At 40.7% G+C, this 21,172-nt stretch overlaps 1 protein-coding gene across 1 annotated transcript in view; it reads right to left on the bottom strand.

The window, feature by feature from the left end:
* Positions 1-549: 549 nt before the first annotated feature.
* The window catches only part of KNTC1 (kinetochore associated 1), a 75,434-nt gene continuing 54,811 nt past the window's right edge, over positions 550-21,172 (bottom strand). Inside the window, exons 45-64 of the mRNA XM_032431306.1 lie at positions 20,426-20,515; positions 19,328-19,499; positions 19,185-19,243; positions 18,822-19,038; positions 17,815-17,888; positions 17,337-17,547; positions 17,094-17,203; positions 14,496-14,542; positions 12,725-12,803; positions 11,448-11,566; positions 10,800-10,935; positions 10,077-10,172; positions 9,649-9,705; positions 6,666-6,720; positions 6,512-6,575; positions 5,848-5,977; positions 4,246-4,335; positions 3,647-3,792; positions 2,795-2,885; positions 550-1,034 (exon numbers count right to left, since the gene is read on the bottom strand). Coding sequence (XP_032287197.1) covers positions 1,014-1,034; positions 2,795-2,885; positions 3,647-3,792; positions 4,246-4,335; positions 5,848-5,977; positions 6,512-6,575; positions 6,666-6,720; positions 9,649-9,705; positions 10,077-10,172; positions 10,800-10,935; positions 11,448-11,566; positions 12,725-12,803; positions 14,496-14,542; positions 17,094-17,203; positions 17,337-17,547; positions 17,815-17,888; positions 18,822-19,038; positions 19,185-19,243; positions 19,328-19,499; positions 20,426-20,515 — 2,064 coding nt within the window. The 3' untranslated portion in view covers positions 550-1,013. The remainder of the gene's footprint in view (positions 1,035-2,794; positions 2,886-3,646; positions 3,793-4,245; positions 4,336-5,847; positions 5,978-6,511; positions 6,576-6,665; positions 6,721-9,648; positions 9,706-10,076; positions 10,173-10,799; positions 10,936-11,447; positions 11,567-12,724; positions 12,804-14,495; positions 14,543-17,093; positions 17,204-17,336; positions 17,548-17,814; positions 17,889-18,821; positions 19,039-19,184; positions 19,244-19,327; positions 19,500-20,425; positions 20,516-21,172) is intronic.

Genomic DNA, 21,172 nt, shown 5'->3' with positions numbered 1-21,172 from the left:
TTTACCCCCAAACCCAAGTTCTTAATCACAATGCTACACTGAGTTTTCTGTATAGAAATAATGTTTTTCTCAACGGGAAAAACAAAGGGAAGCTCATTCTCATTTATAAAATTCAATTTATTCAAGTTATACACCTGTCTAGAAAAAGACTACAAAGGCGGAGTAAGAGGTGCGGTGGGTTCTGCGCAAGGAGGCGGCGGCGGGCTTTCAGCTCCACACTGCCCCCGCCAGGCCAGCCTGCGTACTGCTGCCGCTGACGGCCTGCGACCCGCGGCCGAACGGGTTCTGGTTTGGTTCTGTCATTCCTGGCATTGGCACGAGAATTAGAAGGTTGGAAAAAGCAAAGACCTGCTTCTTTTCTCTTCTGGTGGTGGCCTGGCAGTGGCTCCCCCAGCTCAGTGTTGCAAAGCGGGGGAGGGGGGCCAACCCAGGGGCGGCAGCCTCCAGATCTCAGCTAACAGCCCCTTCCCCTCTGCCTCTCTAGCCCAACCCCTCCCCACCCATCTCCCGGTTGCTTTTCAGTCCTTTTAACACCTTTGCAGCCAATTCCTGGCATCCAATCCTTCTCTGCCTGAAATAGCTAGAGTGGTTTCTATTTTTCAGGCTGGCCATTGATATGGTCTGCTGCAAAACTTAGATACATATTTACTAGAATTACATTAAAAATACTGACACTATTCTTATTTGTATATGAAGATACAGGATATAAGTAGTTGTTTATCTTGTGGAGGGAGCGAAGTATTTTTGCATTTAGTTTCCTTCATATGGGGTGCAAAAGATCAATAGTCTCCACAAGTTATACAGTGACTGGTAAAGAAAAGGTTTATTAATTCAAGACATGAGTTCTTTATGGGATAATCATACTGCTATGAAGCACCTTAGTTGTTATTTGCTGGTTAATATTTGACAAGTTATAATATATCAGTTGTACAATTTTAAAACTGTAATAAATATGATTAGTTAATAGTAGACTCCAAGCTTCCCTTTGTTCTTAAAAAAGGTTGGATGATCCACTATGATCCACTAAGAAACATCTAAATGGGAAGAAACACAGAAGCATTTTTATTAGTGTCATTTAGTTTTTTCAATAGAAAACAGTCTGATAAACTATAAAACTGAAGACTTAACTGTATTGCTAAACATCCACATATAAAATTATTTGGCATTTAGACAAATAGGACTAGAGAAAAACAGATACATTTTAAGGGCCACAAATTTGTCTCCTGAATCAATAATCTCCCTTTTAAAAAAAGTAATCTTATGCCATTGAACACAACAGACTGGAAGTGAACAAGGGAAGTTATTAATGAAAGTTAACAAAATGCAGGCTTATTTTAACATGCTTGATCTGGACCAAAGGAGGGGGAAAAAAACCCCACAATAATTTAATTAGGTTTACTAAACTACCAAAACATGATCAAAGTAAAAAATTTTAGGGGTGCCTGGCTGGCTCAGTTAGTGGAGCATGCGACTCTTGGGTCTCGGGGTTGTGAGTTCGAGCCCCACGCTGAGCGTAGAGATTACTTAAAAAAATAAAATAAAATATCGGGACGCCCTGGGTGGCTCAGTCGGTTAGGCATCTGCCTTCGGCTCAGGTCATGGTCCCAGGGTCCGGGGATCGAGTCCCGCATTGGGCTCTTTGCTCGGTGGGGAGTCTGCTTCTCTCTCTGCCTGCCGCTCCCCCTCCTCATGCTCTCTTGCTCTCTCTGACAAATAAATAAAATTTTTTTTAAAATAAGATTTTTTTAAAATAAAGATTTTATTTATTTATTTGTCAGAGAGAGACACAGCGAGAGAGCACAAGCAAGGGGAGCAGCAAAGGGAGAGGGAGAAGCAGACTCCCCACTGAGCAGGGAGCCCGATGCGGGGCTCGATCCCAGGACCCTGGGATCATGACCTGAGCTGAAGGCAGATGCCTAACTGACTATGCCACCCAGGTGCCCCCCCAAAAAATATAATCTTAAAAAAATAGAAGTAAAAAATTTTACCTTATATTTAAGTTAAGGATAGGAGTAAGAATAATATATATGCATATTTTACACATGAAAACATTTGGAAGGATGTATACTAAAATCCTATTAACAGTGATCCTATTTCTGGGTAGCGAGATTTCAAGAGATTAGGGATTGTTTTGTTTTTGGCTCTTACAAAAATTTTTTCTTTTTTTAAAAAAGACTTTATTTATTTATTTGTCAGGAAAAGAGAGCACAAGCAGTGGGGATGGAAGGCAGAGGGAGAAGCAGACTCCCCGCTAAGAAAGAAGCCCGAGGCAGGACTCGATCCCAGGACCCTGGGATCACACCTAAGCTGAAGGCAGATGCTTAACCAACTGAGCCACCCAGGTGTCACTCAAAAATTTTTTTTTTCTATAGTGAACATATGTTTTTGGTAATTAAAAAGGAGAAGAATTAAAAGCAATTAATGCCCAAGCACAACATTAATCAATGCTTTTTGAAATTTAGTTTTTCATTTGCTTCAACATGAAAAATAAGACTTTATGAGGAATTGTAATGCTGGAAAGCACCCAAGAGACCATGTGGTCCAGATCCAAAAACTAAACCCCGCATAGGCTCAGCGACTGGCCCGAGGCCACACTGCCCAGAGAGTAGAATCATGGCCTCTTGATTTCTTGTCTATGACCCCCGTATACAAAAAGCAAAATACAAAAATATACACAGTTACACATAAAAATACATTTATCTCCACAACACCAGAACAAGTTGGTTCAATGTCAAGACCCTAAAAATATAAATGGTGTCAGGTTAGAACCCAAGTAATAGTGGGCCAGCTTTACCTTCAGGATTTCACAGGGAGCGGTGTCTGCTGGTACAGGTCTCCCACGATGCTTTGAATATTCAGTTACAAAGACTGAAGCTTCATCTAAACTATGGAATTGGAAAGAAAAAGAGCATCATGAGGAAATTCTCGGGGGGGGGGGTGATAAATATGTTCACTATCCTGACTGTGGTGATGGCTTCACAGGGGGATATATACGTCAAAATTTATCAAACTGCATACTTGAAATATGTGTAGCCTATATGTATATATATTGATTATATCTCAAAAAATTATGTTTATAAAGGACAATGCGTAGCTCTGGTTGGATCACAAGTGTTAAACAAGCAGAAGGAAATGCATGGCATGGTAATGAGAAAGGGACGCATCCCAAGTGGCCACCACAGTTAGACTAAATGTGGGGATGGCCCAGGAAAGACTTCCGTCCTGACCGGGCTGCCCTTCCTTAGTACCAGCCATTTCTCCCTTCTCCTTTTCACTTTCCAAATTCATTCCCAACCCTAACCCAAGAAGCTGATTTCCAAACTTGTGGGTGCAGGAAAATTAGACAATCAAGCTTAGCAAAAATTGTATTACATAAAAGCCCCCAATTCTCTGAGCAAGTGTCTAAGGAATAAAGCTGTAACTCAGGTTGTAAAGCAGGACTGTGAGGGGCGCCTCGGTGGCTCAGTTGTTAAGCATCTGCCTTCGGCTCAGGTCATGGTCCCAGGGTCCTGAGATCGAGCCCCTGGGATCACAACCCAAGCCGAAGGCAGACGCTTAACGACTGAGCCACCCAGGCACCCCCAAAATAAAGGTAAATTTTAAGAAAATTCTACAGTAAGGTGTTTTTGTTTGTTAATTAACTTACCTTAATTCACTTGCCAGATAGTTTACCAGGTCAGTGATGTTGTTGGTATTCATCATGTGCAATTTCAACACTTGAAAGTATTTTGTCTTTGCCAAAATCCCAAACTCCTTCTTACTTATGATATTATTCAGAATTAGATTTCTAATCTATAGAATAACAGGTATCGTTATATTAAAACTGTGCGAAATTCCAAGGCCTTATTCAATACCCAAAAGTTTCTTACAATCACAAGTTAAATTAGCATTGTGTTGTGACTAAGCCTCTTTTTTAATGAAGTGGGGAAGGGGAGATGTTTTGGCCCATTTTAGCAACAGATTAAATCAATAGGAAGTAATTGCTGTTAAGCACTTTGGAACTTTTTATGAGGAAGATCTGCTTACAACAAATTTAAGGCTATAAATTTTCCACTGAGTACAGTAGCATATAAGAGAGAGGGGTCTCTGCCTTTTAAAAAATTTACTAAAGTTTTAATAAAAGCAAAACAATTTTACATATTGCCAAACAGATAGTAGTTTTCAGCTTAATTTTGATTTGGGGAAAATTATTACCTCTAAGATCAAATTTTTCATAGCGAAAAGGAAATGAACTTTGCCTCTTACTTGATGTGAAAATCCTGCCAACTGGCCAGTATTCATATGCTCTTCTAATTGCTGTAAAATGACCTGAGGGTTGCATGAGCCCAGAAAATTCTAGAGGAAAAAAAAAAATCAAAAACACAATTAATGGAAAAGTGCTATTACTACTAATTTCTGTTAAATCTGAAAGGTTTTCATTCTTAAATTTGGAATATTTAAGAATTTCTATTATAGGAAAAAAACCACCTCTATCATGTAACAAAAAATTATGCAAATAAGGAAGAAGACATTTTACAAATACCTATTGTAACAGCAAGAGCTGTTTAACAAGCATTTTGTCATTCTAAGTGCCAAAAGGAATCTATTTAAATAATAAAATTTTGAAAAGCATCAATGGATGAGTTTATGAATAGTAAAAAAAAAAAAACCAGGGGCGCCTGGGTGGCTCAGTCAGTTAAGCGACTGCCTTTGGCTCAGGTCATGATCCTGGAGTCCTGGGATCGAGTCCCGCATCGGGCTCCCTGCTCGGCGGGAAGCCTGCTTCTCCCTCTCCCACTTCCCCCTCTCATGCTCTCTCCCTCTATCTCATTCTCTCTCTCAAATAAATAAATAAAATCTTAAAAAAAAAACAAAAACCAAAACCCAAAGTCAAAGACAAGCACAGATGGCTGTGAAAAAATGCAATGAATAGACCAAATGACAGATAAAAAAATATGCGTGTTCTTTTATATAGATCTCTATCTACTGGCTTATCTACCTTTGGGGAAATCCCGCAAAACATTCCCAAGTGCTTTGTTCTCTTTGTTCTGTACTGTAAAGGGAATGAGTTATTTTTTAAAAGTTCTGTCCTCAAAATGCTCCCGGCTCCCTCGTCAGACACCCACACACAAAACCCTCTCCTTAACTCCCACGTGCAATCACTAAGTCATGCTGCTCCCTCCAGTTCACTCACTGCCACCACCCTGATACAGGGACAAGTGCCCTCCAGCCTCTCCCGCCCGTCCACAGGCTCCAGTGTGATCCACGTCCAGTCAAGTGCAACAGCTTCCCACTCTTCCCTTCTTGCCTCCTCTCTCCTCTGATCAAACCCATGGACTGTTCCTTCTGAAACAGGGCCTGAGCATTTCACTTTCCTCTTCCAGGAAAACTGATGTTCCCCCACCTCCACCAGATAAAGAACAAGGTCCAAATCCCTCTTTTTTTTTTTTTTTAAAGATTTTATTTATTTATTTATTTGACAGAGAGAGAGACACACACAGCGAGAGAGGGAACATAAGCAGGAGGAGTGGGAGAGGGAGAAGCAGGTTCCCCCCTGATCAGGGAGCCCGACATGGGGCTCAATCCCAGGACCCTGGGATCATGACCTGAGCCAAAGGCAGACGCTTAACTGACTGAGCCACCCAGGCGCCCTGGTCCAAATCCCTCTTAAGGCATCTCTCAGATAGACCCTGACCTACCTTTCAGGTTTACCTCCTGCTAAACCTACATACAAACCACCCCTCCCCTCAGACTGATGTACTCATGCTTTGCAGGTATGGTAAAAAGAAAATGCAACCCTTCTGCAGGGGACATGCAGTATGGGACCTTCTGTTTTGGCAGCCCCAGAGGAATAATTTGCGAAGATACCTTAATTTGCTGATGTCTTTTTTCCGAGTGGGGCATGAGCATTAGACAGGCCAGTGCAAAAGCCGGAAGCTCTAACTGGACATACTGCCTGGCTACTCCAACCATGTCGAGATCATCTGAAACTGGACATCTTCGAGAGAACACATGGATTTGTTAATATTAATTAAATTAAATTAATTTGCTACCTGACTGTGCTTTCAATGACTTTAAGCATTAAAATGCTGGGGCATAACATACACTTAGTAATGAGTAGCTCGAGTCTTTCATGACATTCTTCGTGGAATAAAATAACCCACCTACTGGAACACAGAGTACTTCTTGCTGCTGTGATTATGTCTGAAAGCCCACACATGCCTAAAGACACATTCTCAGGAGACTCAAAACCTCCGAGACAGCACTGCATGATTTAGGGTAGTCGTAAAAGTACTCTGTACATACATTAAAACTAATTATGGAGAACGCTTACTGACTATCCATTTACTAGCTGCACTGCATGTGGAAAGTAGACATTGTAAAAATATGAGAGACAGTTTACCTTAAAAACAAGAGGTGTGCTTAACTTCCCAAGAAAAAGGAATTACTTGAAAGACAGGTTTATTAGAAAAGAATTTTATAAGCAATATATATGACTTTTTTGGGGTAGGAAAACAAGTATTTTACTTACTCTAGAACAGTGACGAGACTCTCACAACAATCTGATAACTGACTGGGGCTCAGAGGACAAGACGCTGAAAATAAACAACAATAATGTACACACACACACACAGGTATAGAGCTGTAAAATGCTACTGTCAGTGTTTCAGGGGAGAGAAAAATACCTGAAAGTAGGGGTATCTGAACCACACGCTGCCAAGCTTTGCTGAAGTAGGGAACCTGGGGAGATAAGCACATTATGGGATTCATGCCTGGGGTATCATGAACTCTCTTGGTTTTGCAATCACGGAACTATATGCTTAGAGCTTATGTTCTGAATGCTAAGACCAAAATCATAAATTGGTGTCTTCCTGTTTGAGATGGTTAGATTTTAGGATAATTTTCTTTCCTTCCCTCCGTCTTTTCCTCCCTACCTCCCTTCCTTTCTTTTTCTTTCTCTCTTTCTCTTTCTCTTTTTCTTTCTTTCTTTCTTTCTTAATTTCTTTCTTTTTCAAAGTAAACTCTACACCCAACGTGGGGCTCAAACTCATGACCCTGAGATCAAGAGCTGCATGCTGTACTGACTGAGCCAGCCAGGGGCCCTTGGATAATTTTCTTCATAACTGTATAGTTCAGGATCATATTATACAACCTTGGCTGATACATTATGGTTTCATTTGGGGGGAAAACAGCGTCAGAATCCAACTCAGAAAAAAAACTTACACCGTTGTGTGCCAGACATTGTGTAAGAGCCACAGGAAAGGGGCAAGCAGACAAGAGAAAGGATTTCATTTTTGTTTGTTTGTTTTTAAAGATTTTATTTATTTGACAGAGAGAGAGACAGCGAGAGCAGGAACACAAGCGGGGGAGTGGGAGAGGGAGAAGCAGGCTTCCTGCGGAGCAGGGAGCCCGATGCGGGGCTCGATCCCAGGACCCTGGGATCATGACCTGAGCCGAAGGCAGACGCTTAACGACTGAACCACCCAAGCACCCCAAGAGAAAAGATTTCAAAAAATGAATAAGGCAACAACATAAATTTCCACTCATAGGGGAGGGGTTAAGTGACTTACAGTACATTTTACTCCTTATTATAGAGAATAAAAGTTAAAAGTAATGAGATGTCAAAAAAGATGAAATGTAGGGCACCTGGGTGGCTCAGTTGGTTAAGCGACTGCCTTCAGCTCAGGTCATGATCCTGGAGTCCCGGGATCGAGTCCCGCATCGGGCTCCCTGCTCGGCGGGGAGTCTGCTTCTCCCTCTGACCCTCCCCCCTCTCATGCTCTCTCTCTATCTCATTCTCTCTCAAATGAATAAATAAAATCTTTAAAAAAAAAAAAAAAAAGATGAAATGTAGAGGTCTCATAAGATCCAACAATCCCACACACCTAAGTATATGCTCACAAGAAAAAAAACCCACATACACCCACATAAAAACTTGTACACAAATGTTCACGGTGCAGTGTTATTCTTAATAACCCAAAAGGGGAAATAACTCAAATATCCATCAACTGATGAATGGATAAATAAAACTTGTGTGTGTCTATACAGTGAACTTCAGTCAGCAGTAAAAAGGTATGAAGACCTGACATCTGCTACCACACAGATGAACCTTGAAAACATGATGCCGAGTGAAGGGAGCACAAAAGGCCATGTACTGCATGATTCCACTGACATGACATGCCCGGCACAGACACTCCAGGAGCTGGAGGAGGGAGGAATAGGGACTGACTGCTAACGGATATGGGTATATTTTCGGGGTGAGGAAAATGTTATAGAATTAGAGAGTTGTGATGGTTGCACGTGGTGAATATACTAAAAACCACTTAAATGTACATTTTATTGGTGTATTTTTGAAACTTTTATTTTTTTAGTAATCTTTACACCCAGTGTGGGGCTTGAACTCCAGACCCCAAGATCAAGAGTCACGAGCTCCACGCACTGAGCCAGCCATGTGCCCCTTAACTGTACGCTTTAAAAGGGTACATTTTACATGGGAATTATATCTCAATTAAAAAAAGAAAATAGGTCTCTATGTGCTGTATGGAACAGTCTCTGAGGCACCAACGTTAAGTGGGGAAAAAAAAAATCTAGAATTCATTGCATTTATATGTACAAAAATGTATACACACCCACACACATACAGACGCACACACACACGTGCTTATATGATAATAGGAAAGTTCTAGAAGAAAACATAGTGTAAACAGTAGATACTTCTGGGGAGATAATTTTGATGGGAAATGGTAAGGGAATTTTCATGTTTTACTCAGCATGTTTCTATATTGTTCTAATGTATTAAGCTAAGAATAGATGATATATTTCCACATTATATAATGATTATATGGTACACAACTTGTGAAATTTAGAAAAGATAAATAAGACATGGTATCTGATTTAAAGATCTTCCAAGTCCAGGAGGGGCAGTCAAATGTGTAACACAACAAATTACACTGTGACAGGTGTTACGGTAGAGCCTGGGTTTGGAGAGCTTGCATGAAGGTGTGGCTCAGGAGGCCTGGAGGGCTGGGGTTGGCGAGGTCCTCCAAGAGGTGACCTCTGAGCCAAGTACTCTGGGTCCTGGCACCATTTTTTTTTTTTTAAAGATTTTATTTATTTGAGAAAGAAAGAGAGAGAGCGCACAAGCAGGGGGAGCGGCAGGCAGAGGGAGAGGGAGAAGCAGGCTCCCCCACTGAGCAGGCAGCCTAATGTGGGGCTTGATCCCAGGACCCTGGGATCATGACCTGAGCCCGAAGGCAGACGTTTAACCGACTGAGCCACCCAGGCGCCCCTCTCGGAGCCGTTTTAACAGGACATCAGTTCTGTCTGAGGAGCTGGTTGTATATTAGGTACAACCTAATGTACCCGGCAGCCACAAGGCCATCAAGTATAAATATTAAATTCTTTTTGTTGTTGTTGCTGTTGCTAAAGATTTATTTATTTGAGAGAGAGAGAGAGCGCACAAGCGGGTACAGTGTACACGAGTGGGGGAGAGGCAGAGGGAGAGAGAATCTCAAGCAGACTCCCTGCTGAGTGCAGAGTGTGCCATGAGGCTCGATCCCGGGACCCTGAGATCAAGACCTGAGCCGAAATCAAGTCAACACTTAACTGAGCTATCCGGGTGCCCCTAAGGATTAAATTCTATAAAATTTACTTCAGGAAACTACATACCTGCCATAAAGAATGGATACTAGAGATGGCGGTTAAAACCTTCCTTAGATAAGGAATCTGGGGGGAAAAAAATACAGTTGAGAAAATCACCAAAATGGAAAACTTCAACATGAAATATCAGATTCTTAAATTTTCAAAAGAAGTATCAGTAAAATATATCTACCATGAGAACGACCAGGGAAGTTCACTTACTACATCACACATATCAGAAAAGGTCAAGGAAGCTTCCATTTGTTTCCAGCGAAATTTATGTCAGTTTTGAGTTAGCACTTCCTCTAGCCTAAGACCAAGTTAAGTTTGGCACGAACCCAAGGAGAGTGAATGTTTGCAGCGTACATCTGCTCAATCACAAGGATCCGTGCAGAATGCTTAAGAGTTGCTGTGCAAAAGCTTTCACACAGACTACAGTCCAGGGCATGGGGTCTTACCATATTGAAGCCAAGAAGCTTTTGCAAGAGTCCATTCCAAAGCTGCAGGTCATAGATTTTGTACTCCAAACAAAGTTCAGTCACCAACCTGACTGCCTGAAGCAGAAAATAAATTAAAAAAATAATAATAATCATACTGCTTCAAGATACCAGGGAATCAAACCACCTGTGGAAAAGGTAGTGCGGCTACACACAAAATATGCTTATAATCTAGGTGTGTCTATTGCCTAATTTCAGCGAAGAAAAAAAGAGACTACGATTATTCTTTTTCTTTCTTGCTGGCATGGATTCAAACGGCATCTTGGACTTTCCCTGCTGCCTTCTTTCTACCCAAAAGCAGTCTGCCTGTTGGCCCTGTAACCTTCTCACCCTAGGCTCCAACTGCCTCAGAGACTGAATTCCCACAGGCAACGAGAAGAGGAGCAACAACCCTCCTGGCACAGGGACAGTCTCTTCTCCCCATCTGGATGAGGACCCACAGGCCCTGGGAAGGGACTACGGAAGTGTCCTCTTGGTGGTGGGGATCAAGCCCTAGGCTTTAAAGGACAGACGTAAGGGGACCCTCCAAGTTGCATGTCACCTGGCAGGATAGGGAAGTAGAAATGGTCTCAGAGCAGTAGGCTTGTTCAGGAATGAAGAGTGTCTCTGGTTTCAGGCATTTGAGTGAGTACGGCGCATCAGAGAAGATGGTGGACCCACCCTCAGACAGCTCCAAGTACATACCATGGATTCATGGCTGTGGTTTTTCCATAGACCCTTAATCATTCCTTCTTTAGGACTGTTGCAAAATAATTCATATGTGATGGGGATATTCAAAGTCTCAAATGATGCCAGAAAAGTTATACATTTCAAGTAAGATCTGGAAAACAGAGGCACTGATGGGAATCATTCTTACAGACCACATTTACATTTAAGATAAAAGCCACCATAGGGCAATATTAGGTCTGTTTGTTTTTAAATGTCTATTTTTTAGGCTTCTAAATATATTCACTGAATATAACAGTAGAAAGAAATCAATGTGAACAAGATCAAGAAAACACTCAGTTCCTAAATGCCTCAAAAAACTAGGGAAACAAGATGTTCTCAGAGGCTTATGTCCCCTTTGCCAAAATGGCGAGGACATTCCAGGCAGCAGAACTAGGTTTACACGGCTATTCTAACGCACTCTTACAAACTAAGGGGCTTAATGTACACTTCCAAAGAACCAACTGCTTCCTATTTCTTTTCTTTTCTTTTTAAAGTAAGCTCTACACCCAACTTGGGGCTTGAACGCATGACCCCAAGATCAAGAGTCACATGCTCTACTGACTGAGCCAGCCAGGAGCCCCATGTTTCCCATTTCTTAACACAATTAAAAAAAATTCTACTTACTTCACTTCTTCTATGGGTTTTTTGAAGAGAGATTCTATAGTTTCTTTGTCGGCCAAATACAGGAGACACTGAAGAGCTCGTGCTCTGTGGGCAAAAGTTAACTGGCGCACACCCAGGGTCTGTAAAACCAAAGCAGATCTGTAGAGACGCACGTACGCTGTGGCTGCCTACATGGGTTTCAGCTTAGAAACCTCATTTTTTTTTTTTGCCCTTAGGGAACCAGTGGTTCTCAAAGTGTGGTTCATGGACCCCTGGCAAGCCTCCCTCAGACTCTTTCAAGTGGGAAAGGGTCAAAGTTACTTTCACAATGATTCCAGACGTTCTTTGCCTTGACACTGCACTGATACTCGCCCCGGTGGGTAAAACCGCTGGGGCCAGTCAGGGTAGGAACAGCTAGCCGCTGCCATGGCGTTCTTCACTGCCGAGCAAAGGTGACTTCCACTTACCAAGGTTCTTGGTGGAGCAGTAAAAATTAATTTTATGAAACCTCAACTCTTGAATACATTAACGAGTTCACACCCGAATACATATTCATTAATTAAAATGTATTCGTCAATGTTCTAGGTGACCAAATGGGAAGCACATGTAGAGCATACTGCAGATGGTTTTAGAGGGAAAAGCACGTATATGAGCCGTGAGCTGAACTGGGCACTTTTCACGGAACGCCATTTTGATCTGAAGCAATGACTATCAGATAAACTAATATGCAAGGAAAGATAAAAGGGATGTTCTCCCCCTCTTGCTGTCGAGGACATATAACCAGCATCTCAAATTTCCCCTCTTTTCTCCTTCTATCCAAGACCCATTTGCCTCCTGGCTCTACACCCCTTCTCTCCCTCCGTTCAACTGCCTCAGAATAGTTCCACAGGCAAAAGCCTGAAGGCCAAAGAGGTGGTGTTGCCTTTAGGGAAAAGGGAAAGTTTAGTGTAGCTAAAGTTTAGTGGGGAGGGAGGGAGCATGACTAGAGGGTGCAGCCCGTCCTGCAGGGCCCCTGGTAGTAGGAATGCTGCCTAACCAGGGAGTTAATAACTACGAATGCAGATAACCGTGGGAACTGTCAATAGGTTCAGTTTGCCAAACAGGATGTTGTGGAAGCCAGCACTAAATGGGGCTTGCAGATACTACAATCCTGATTATGAAGTAAGATATGCACTACTTTGAATAAGTGAACATTATCTTAATCATCTGTTAATGATATCAAGCATGGTAAAATATGCAGGAAAAAAATGCTAAGCTGAGATGCAAAGATGAGTTTTGACTCCGTGTCTAGGGCTTACGGTTGTAGCTGATGTTGCAAACACGAACAGCATTCTTGAACTGTAATCAATTGGACGAGACTGAAGGAGATACAGGACTCTGGGAAAAAATATTTTAAATTACATTTAGATTTTAATTTAGTGATAGATTACCCAAACAACAGACCTGTTTTACAGTCCTTAGAAAAAGTCACTAGGCATCCCAAACATGGGCCTGAAGGGTTATGGGTCAAAGGCATTTTTGCTTTTCCCTTTAATGGATGCTTAATCTTTTCTTGAGTTCTAATCATAGCTAAAGATAATAAAAATAATAAATGCTAATCGCCTCTCGGCCTTTTGGCTAAGGTCAAGTGTAATAATAAATGCTAGGCCTCAGTCTTCTCATCTATCAGCTAGTCAATCTGACAATTTAAATTCTATTTAAGGGGCGCCTGAGTGGCTCAGTCATTAAGCGTCTGCCTTAGGCTCAGGTCATGATCCCGGGGTCCTGGGATTGAGCCCCGCATTGGGCTCCCTGCTCAGCAAGGAGCCTGCTTCTCCTTCTCCCTCTGCTGCTCCCCCTGCTTGTGTTCTCTCTCTCACTGTCAAATAAATAAATAAAATACTTTTTAAAAATAAATAAATTCTATTTAAGAAATTAATACAAACTATAGCTACAAAGTACATTGGACACATGGAAAATTCTGTTTTAATTCACAGGACCTGTTAAGTGTTCAACCTCTAGACTCAGGCCTGACAGCCCCCTCCAGAGGAGAGTAAGATGGACATGGTGGGCGGGGTACAAAGGAGGGAGAGGATGGAACTTTCAGTGGGAAAAGGCAGGAAGTTACAAAATTGGCATGAAGTATCCCTTTGAGATCTCCTTAGGATCACTTCTCGGCCTTTTGACTAAGATAAAGTGAGATCTCCTTAGGATTTTCATTTTTTCTTCTCTCTCTTTGAATTGTTTCCCTCTAAGACTTTCCATCGTGACTGATTCAGTTGGATGTTGCAGGATGAATCTACCTCTTGCTTAGACAAAGGTGCCCCTTTGTTTGAACGACTAAGCAGGACAAGGTGGGGTCCACAGGAAAGGAGGGACTGGAGGGGGTGGTAAGCCAGCTCTGGCCAAACCAGGAGAAATTCTTCTCTTGGGTTTGCCGTTCCCTATCCTCTCTCACTATCAGATCTCCAAGGCTGATGCAGGGCTTCACAAGTTACTTGACCTACTTTTGGTCTAGAGCAGGAATGGCAAAAAGCTGGCGTGCATGTCACCACTCCCTCTCCCATGCCTGTGCCAAGCATCATTAATGGATTACCACATCTTTTTTGATCTGGGCCCAGACACAGTTGGCAAGCCATGACCAATCAGATTTAGCACATTAGATGAAACCAATGTGCCTTCCTAGGTCTCAGTCTTAGGTTAGAAGGGGAAAGGAATCCTGGTGGCCCATACGGGAACCAGCCCAGCTTACCAGGGTGAGAGAATACATAGGGGTCTGGGGCCAGAGTCCTAGCAAAGAGAGTTCTCCTTTGCTTGAGGTGCTTTCTTTGCTAAAGGTATTCTAGGAACCCTCAACATTAGTAGGGACTCACTGAGGGTTCAGAAATTCTGGATCTTGGTTGTTTCTTATTTATTCCACTGGAGACAGTTGTACATACTCATGGCCATATATCAACGGAATGATTCTTCTCAGAGACTCTGACCCAAGTTACATGAACAAAGTCTTTTCAAAACCAACCTCTGGCAGATTTACTGTAAGATTCTTACTGGGCAATAAGATAAAGGCACATGTAAGTAAAGAAAAAGTACCTTCGTAGTGCTTCATCTTCTTGAAGTTCAAATAATTCTGACGGTTTCTTTGAAAAAGTGAAAAAAGTAAAATAAAAAAACTACCAAGTTTGCTGACTATATAAGCTAATATAATCAGATGAAAAACCCAATATACAGAATTATGTTTACATAGAAGAAATCAGAGTAAAACCCATCACTTTATGAAAAGATTTTTCCTTTAAAACACGGTTTCCTCACATTTATTCAGTCAGTAAATATTTACTGAGCACTTACTACGTGCCAGGCACAATTCCAGGCACAAGGGTGGCCTGAGTGAATAAAACAAATGTTCCTGTCCTCCTGCTGCTCACAGTCATTGGATAATTTTTAAAAGGAAAGGACTCCATGGATTTTAAAGAGTCGTTCAGTAATTCGGTATATCCGGGGACTTACAAAGCCACGTGCAAGGTACTAGGTACAGACACAGTTCCTGGCCTCAAGATGCTGTCATTCAGGTCTCCAAATTTACATAAAAGTTCAAACATGCTGGTTTCTGAGTCAACCAGATTCTATGTGGCCTAGCTATGCTTCTAACCATGTCCAATAAAGCACAGTCCTTGCTCTTCATAAACACTTAATAAATAAAGAAATACTTGTTACAATGAATACCAAGGGATATAAAAACTAATTAAAAATCTAATGTCATTTCAGGGGCGCCTGAGTGGCTCAGATGGTTAAGCGTCTGCCTTCAGCTCGGGTCATGATCCCAGGGTCCTGGGATCGAGCCCCACATCGGGCTCCTGGCTCAGCGAGGAGCCTGCTTCTCCCTCTCCCTCTGCCTCTCTCCCTGCTCATGCTTTCTCTCTCTCTCTCTCTCTCTGTATCTCTGTGTCTCAAATGAATAAATAAAATCTTTAAAAAAAAAAAAAATCTAATGTCATTTCAGTTATAGTATTTGTTTATAAATAGGTTTTTTTTCAAGCATATCTGCCTAGTTGGATAGAGGAAGTCTCTCTGGTTGAGTTCTGCCTGAAAATGCAGAAGCAGTACAGAAAATTCTGCATTTGGAATGCCGAATCCCAGCATAAATTTAGACGTTAATGACACTATTTCTAAGAAACTGACACTATGTGCCTCCTGATGTGATACACTAAAAAGAACACATCACCTATACGGTGTTCTTGCCAAAAAGACACAACCTGAATCTAATCATGAGAAACATCGTGAGACCAAGACATTTTGCAAACCAACTGGCTGGCGCCCTTTAAAAACATCAATATCCCATCAGTCAAAACAGACTGGAGTAAGAATCATCAGTAGATGCTAAATCGGGTTATATGTGTGGTGGGGAAAGGAGTTTGAAGAGGAGCAAGTTATTAAATTGTCTCCAAATACCTCCCCTAATAGTTACAAAAAGAAATACGGTATAACTATGTTAATAGGGACACTGACAACATCGTAACCAAGTTATTTAAATTCACATCACCTATTGGGGCAAATAGATAGAGGCCTCCATATGTCATACCCTGAGAAGGACACGACATCACTTAGGCAGGATTCTAGCCCAAACTGCATCATTTGAATCTTATCATGAGGAAATATCAGACGAACACAAACTGAGAGGCAGCTTATAAAATAACTGGTCTGTACTCTTCAAAAATATCAGTGTCATAAAAGACAAGGAAAACCCATGGAGCTGTTTTAGATTAAAAGAGACTAGAGACACAACAAATACATGCAATGCATCGTCCTAGACTACATCCTGGTCCCAGCGAAGGAGTGGGGAGGGGAAATTGCTATTAAAGAGCATTATTGGGACAATTCATTATATTGTAACATGGATCATAGATTTGAGCCTATGTTTGTGGTATATCAATAGTGTATCAATTTTCAATTATCTAATTTTGATAATGATAGTGTGGTTAAGAGAAAAGCCTTGTTCTCAGGAAATACAAACTTGTTAAGGGGTAAAGGGGCATGCATAGGCAATTCATTCTCAGACGGTCCAGAGAAATATTATAAATATATATATATATTATAGGGTGAAACAAATATGGCAGAATGTTAAACATTGATGGAACTGGGTGAAGGGTGTACAGGAATTCTTTTCAACTATTGCAACTTTTCCGTATATTTAAAATGATCTCGGGCGCCTGGGTGGCTCAGTTGTTAAGCATCTGCCTTCAGCTCAGGTCATGATCCCAGGGTCCTGGGATCAAGCCCCACATCGGGTTCCCTGCTCTGTGGGAAGCCTGCTTCTCCCTCTCCCACTCCCCATGCTTGTGTTCCCTCTCTCACTGTGTCTCTCTCTGTCAAATAAATAAAATCTTTAAAAAAAAATAAAAATAAAAAATAAAAATAAAATGATCTCAACTAAAAAGTTAAATCACATGACCCTAAGAACAGGCCACTTCTTTTACACAAGAGTTAATCTAGAATCACCAAAAGGTAAAATAGTTGCAAAACAATATTTAAATGAAAAGAAAAAGGAAAAAACCTCATTAAAACTCATCAGATAACAGAAGGTATTAAAAGGAGCCAACGTTCCTTGTTCTAAGAGTCTGAGCCACTCATTAGAAGTTCTGTCAGTGCGGGACAACAGACAGAACAACAGATCCTCCCAGAGAATGGACTCACCTCCCCAGGCTTTGTGGGCGGGCATAGCCACTTCTCCAACAACATGTCCCAGACCTTCTCCAAATTAATTTCATTAACTTCAGCAATTTCTTTGGCAGCTGTGTGAATATCTAAGATATTCAAGATAAAGAATTAAAAAAAAAAAAGAAGAAGAAGAAAAACCCAAGCTTTCAATACAAGATAACTGGGAATCAAAATGATAGTTCTCCTTGAGCAGAAAGATGAGCGGCGTCTTGTCCTCACCGGGATAGTCTTTGCCGGACGAGTTCTGAATTCGCTGACTGATGCTCGGGTCTTCGTACAGACTGACAAGGAGGTGTGCGGGTTTTCCTATGACTCTCAGATACTCTGCCAAGTTCAGCTTGTGGGCTATGAGCACGGCTTCAGTGCCTGACCGCCGATACTGGATATGAAGCTTCTTCAACAAAGCCTCTGCTTTTTCACGTGTTTCATCCTTTAAAAAAAAAAAAAATCACAAGTGAAAGGAAAATGTTAATCTCTAAACCTCAGTGAGGCAAAGAATTCATCCTTATCAATCAAGGTCCTTCCCTGCCTTAGTTACAACCTTACGGAGCTACACAAACCCTAATCTTTCTCCATTTTAGGCATCCAACCCTCCAAGACGTCTGTCCCCGGGGCGGGATGGGAAGGTTCACCAGGGGAGCACGAGTTAAGTGAAAAGAGAGAGGAAGGAGCCTTCCACCAAGCAGTTCAGACACACCTGAGAGGGGATATTCTGCAGCCATCTCTCAGCTAGATACAGGCAGAATTTCAGGCTGGACATCTTGAAGGAACCTGAAAAGACAAAGAGATTTATAAGCAAATTTAATCAAGACAAATGTATTTGAGTCAAATTAAAAAGGTTATTTTTTTAAAATGAGAATACATACTCAGAGTAAAAAAAATAATTTAAACAGGACAGAAGGACACACACATTTTAACCCAATGGAGTAAGATCATACATGTAGTACATACAGTTCACTGTTTTCACCATACAGATTCCTTGGCTATCTTTCCAAGTCAACCACATAGTATTCCATTCTATGAATATGCTCTGTTTTTTTTTTTTTTTAAGATTTTATTTATTTATTTGACAGAGAGAGACACAGTGAGAGAGAGAACACAAGCAGGGGGAGCGGGAGAGGGAGAAGCAGGCTTCCCGCCGAGCAGGGAGCCCAATGCGGGGCTCGATCCCAGGACCCTGGGATCACGATCTGAGCTGAAGGCAGACGCTTAACGACTGAGCCACCCAGGCGCCCCTATGCTCTATTTTTTTAAACAAGTTCCTGACAAATGAACATTTAAAAAAAAATAGTTATTTTCAATTTCTGTTACAACTAAAAACATGGCAGCGTGTGCCTGAGTTTGTGTGCTTGTTTGGTTATGTAAGAACACGTAACGATTCATTACTAGAAGTATGAGTGGATATTAGGAAGCATCAATTTCTATCCCTACCAACAAGGTGGAGAGCGCCCACATCCCTGCACCCTGATAAGCTACAGGGAGCCTTGCTGACTTCACTGGAGCCTTTTCAACATTCAGCAAATTTTAACAATGTCAGCAATGCACCAAGTGAAGACAGAGGGCACACATAACATTTTTAACTACCATCGATAGTTTTAAATGCCTCTCCTTAAAGATAGAGAAGTCCATTTTTTTTTTTTTTTAACTGCAAGTTCAAAACAACAAGCCAACCATTTTGAGCCCATTTAGAGGAAGAATCCGTACCTTCTGGGATATCCTGGGCAAGATTGATTCCAATAGCCACAGCCCACTCTGGGTTAACTATAGACAGTAAGTAGGATTCAATGGTTTGAGTGATCTTAGTTATTTCCTTGTTAATCAGCATTGAGGATTTAGCTTGTGTTAACTTCAGGAGCTTCGGCTTCAATTTTTTTTCAAAAACATGCTTGGCTGTAGACACATACAGAGTGTCCAAAGAGAACTTCAAAGAGAGGAAAAGAAAAGTTAAGGCTGATTTATATGCGCACCTTTAAGGGTTTACCTGAAAGCAGCACAAAATCCTTCTACACAGGGTCTAAGCTAACGAGAGGGTATAAAGATACGTCTTATAAAGTCTCAACCCATTACCTTCATTAATTTAGAAATTAAGAGCAGTGTTGGGAAAGATTCTTCACTGAGTTCTGTAGCTAAAAAGGAAACAAGAAGAATATGATTTGCTTAAGAAAAAAAAAATTGGCTATTCAGTAATATTCAAAAGTTAAGGAACATACAGAGAATTTTCCAGAAGTTCTGTGCTGTGCCAAAGAATATTAGGTGAAAAGGCAGTCTAGTTTGGGCGGTTGATGGCAAACTTATCACATGCTCCAACATATACTGATATTCTAGGTCCACTGGAGGAGATATTCTTCTGTATGATTTCAAATGTTTCAGAAGACTCAATGCCTAAAAAAAAAAATATATATATATACATATATATAATATATATATACACATATATATGTATAAATGTAATTTCCCATGAGATTAAAACAATCCTGTTTCTGAATTGTCTAACTTGATAGCATCATGGATTTCCATTCCTGAGAAGGTCTTGTTTTCATAAAGATACACCAAAAGCTTTTGTAGTTTTACCTCTTAAGTTATCCTTCTAAACCAAAACCATAATTTATACAATGATTAAAGAAATTATGTGCGGAGAAACTAATGGAACCTTGTTGTTGGTGGGATGTTTATGAGTCTGACAGTTCCTCATGCCCTGTTTGAACAGTCTGAGATATCTCAAAAATACCCTATTTCATTTTAAATACATAGGCAGTAGATCTAAAATTAATCCTCTATATCCCTTACATTTCTTGAGCTTATATCTGATATTTTTGGGGCTTGTAAAACCTTTTGAATCAACCCATTGTCTTTAAATTTTTAAACTCCAATTTAAAAAGAGATAAAAGCTACTATGACCAAAATTTAGAAAAGACTAAAAAGTTACTGAAAGCACTAGAATTGAGTCAGTCCTACCTACTAATATAGAAAGTGGAATCTAACTATGGGTCCCACATGCTATTTTTTTTTCCCTTCTTCTGAATCACAAAAATTTTGTTTTAATTCTTTCAAATCAGTACTTTAGTGACTTCATGCTCTTGGACAAATTTAAATTGCTTTAGTAAAGCAAGAACAGGATTAAGATAAATAATAAAATACAGAGAGCATGAGAAGTCTTTTTACTTCTATATCCCTTTCAAAGAAGAGGACAGGAATAAAATAGAACGCATAAAGGATAGTCCAGAAAGATACTATGTGACTGCAATTCTGTAAATGATCCAAAAAGAAGCATAAAGATAATTTTTAAATGTATAATATATTAGTTATACCTGATTAATATTAATGTTGGTTATCTTTTCATCGGCTCTTTCTATAACTTTTAGGATGACTTCAATCATTTCATAGTCATAGGGATCCAACTGTATAAAAGTAAAAATATATCAAAACTTAAGAAGATGGTCAGGCCAGGAGATGGTTTTATTCAATTATGGTAATCGACACAGATTACAAATATAAAATCTCACTGCACTATGGTGTTAGATTAGATTATTCTTTTAAAAATGAACTGAAATGGGGGCACCTGGGTGGTTCAGTCGGTTAAGCGTCCAATTCTTGACTTCAGCTCAGATCATGATCCTCAGGGTCATGAGATCGAGCCCTGAGCCCTGTGTCTGGCTCCATGTTGGGCGTGGGGCCTGCTTAAGATTCTTTTTCACCCTCTGCCCTTGCCCCCCTACCCCTGCTTAGGTGCTCTCTCCCTCAAAAACAAACAAACAAAAAAACCCTGAAATGTTATTACCTCAAAATTAGCTCTTTATTAGTTCTATCAGGATAAACAAATGTTCTTTAAAATGTTTCCAAAGTGACTTTAAAAAGGAAGCTGTTCCTAGGGTACTAAAAATCTAGAAACAATATATATATCAAAATTTCATAATTTTGTAAATTGTTTTTATTTTTTAGATTTTATAAAAAAGATTTTATTTATTTTTTGTCAGAGAGAGAGAGCACAAGCAGGGGGAATGGCAGGCAGAGGGAGAAGCAGGCTCCCTGCTGAGCAAGGAGCCCGACACGGAACT

This window comes from Phoca vitulina, unplaced genomic scaffold (assembly GCF_004348235.1).
Source record: "Phoca vitulina isolate PV1807 unplaced genomic scaffold, GSC_HSeal_1.0 scaffold46, whole genome shotgun sequence".
Classification (NCBI taxonomy): domain Eukaryota; kingdom Metazoa; phylum Chordata; class Mammalia; order Carnivora; family Phocidae; genus Phoca; species Phoca vitulina.
The sequence above is the reverse complement of the archived record's forward strand: the minus strand, read 5'-3'. Positions and strand labels throughout refer to the sequence as shown.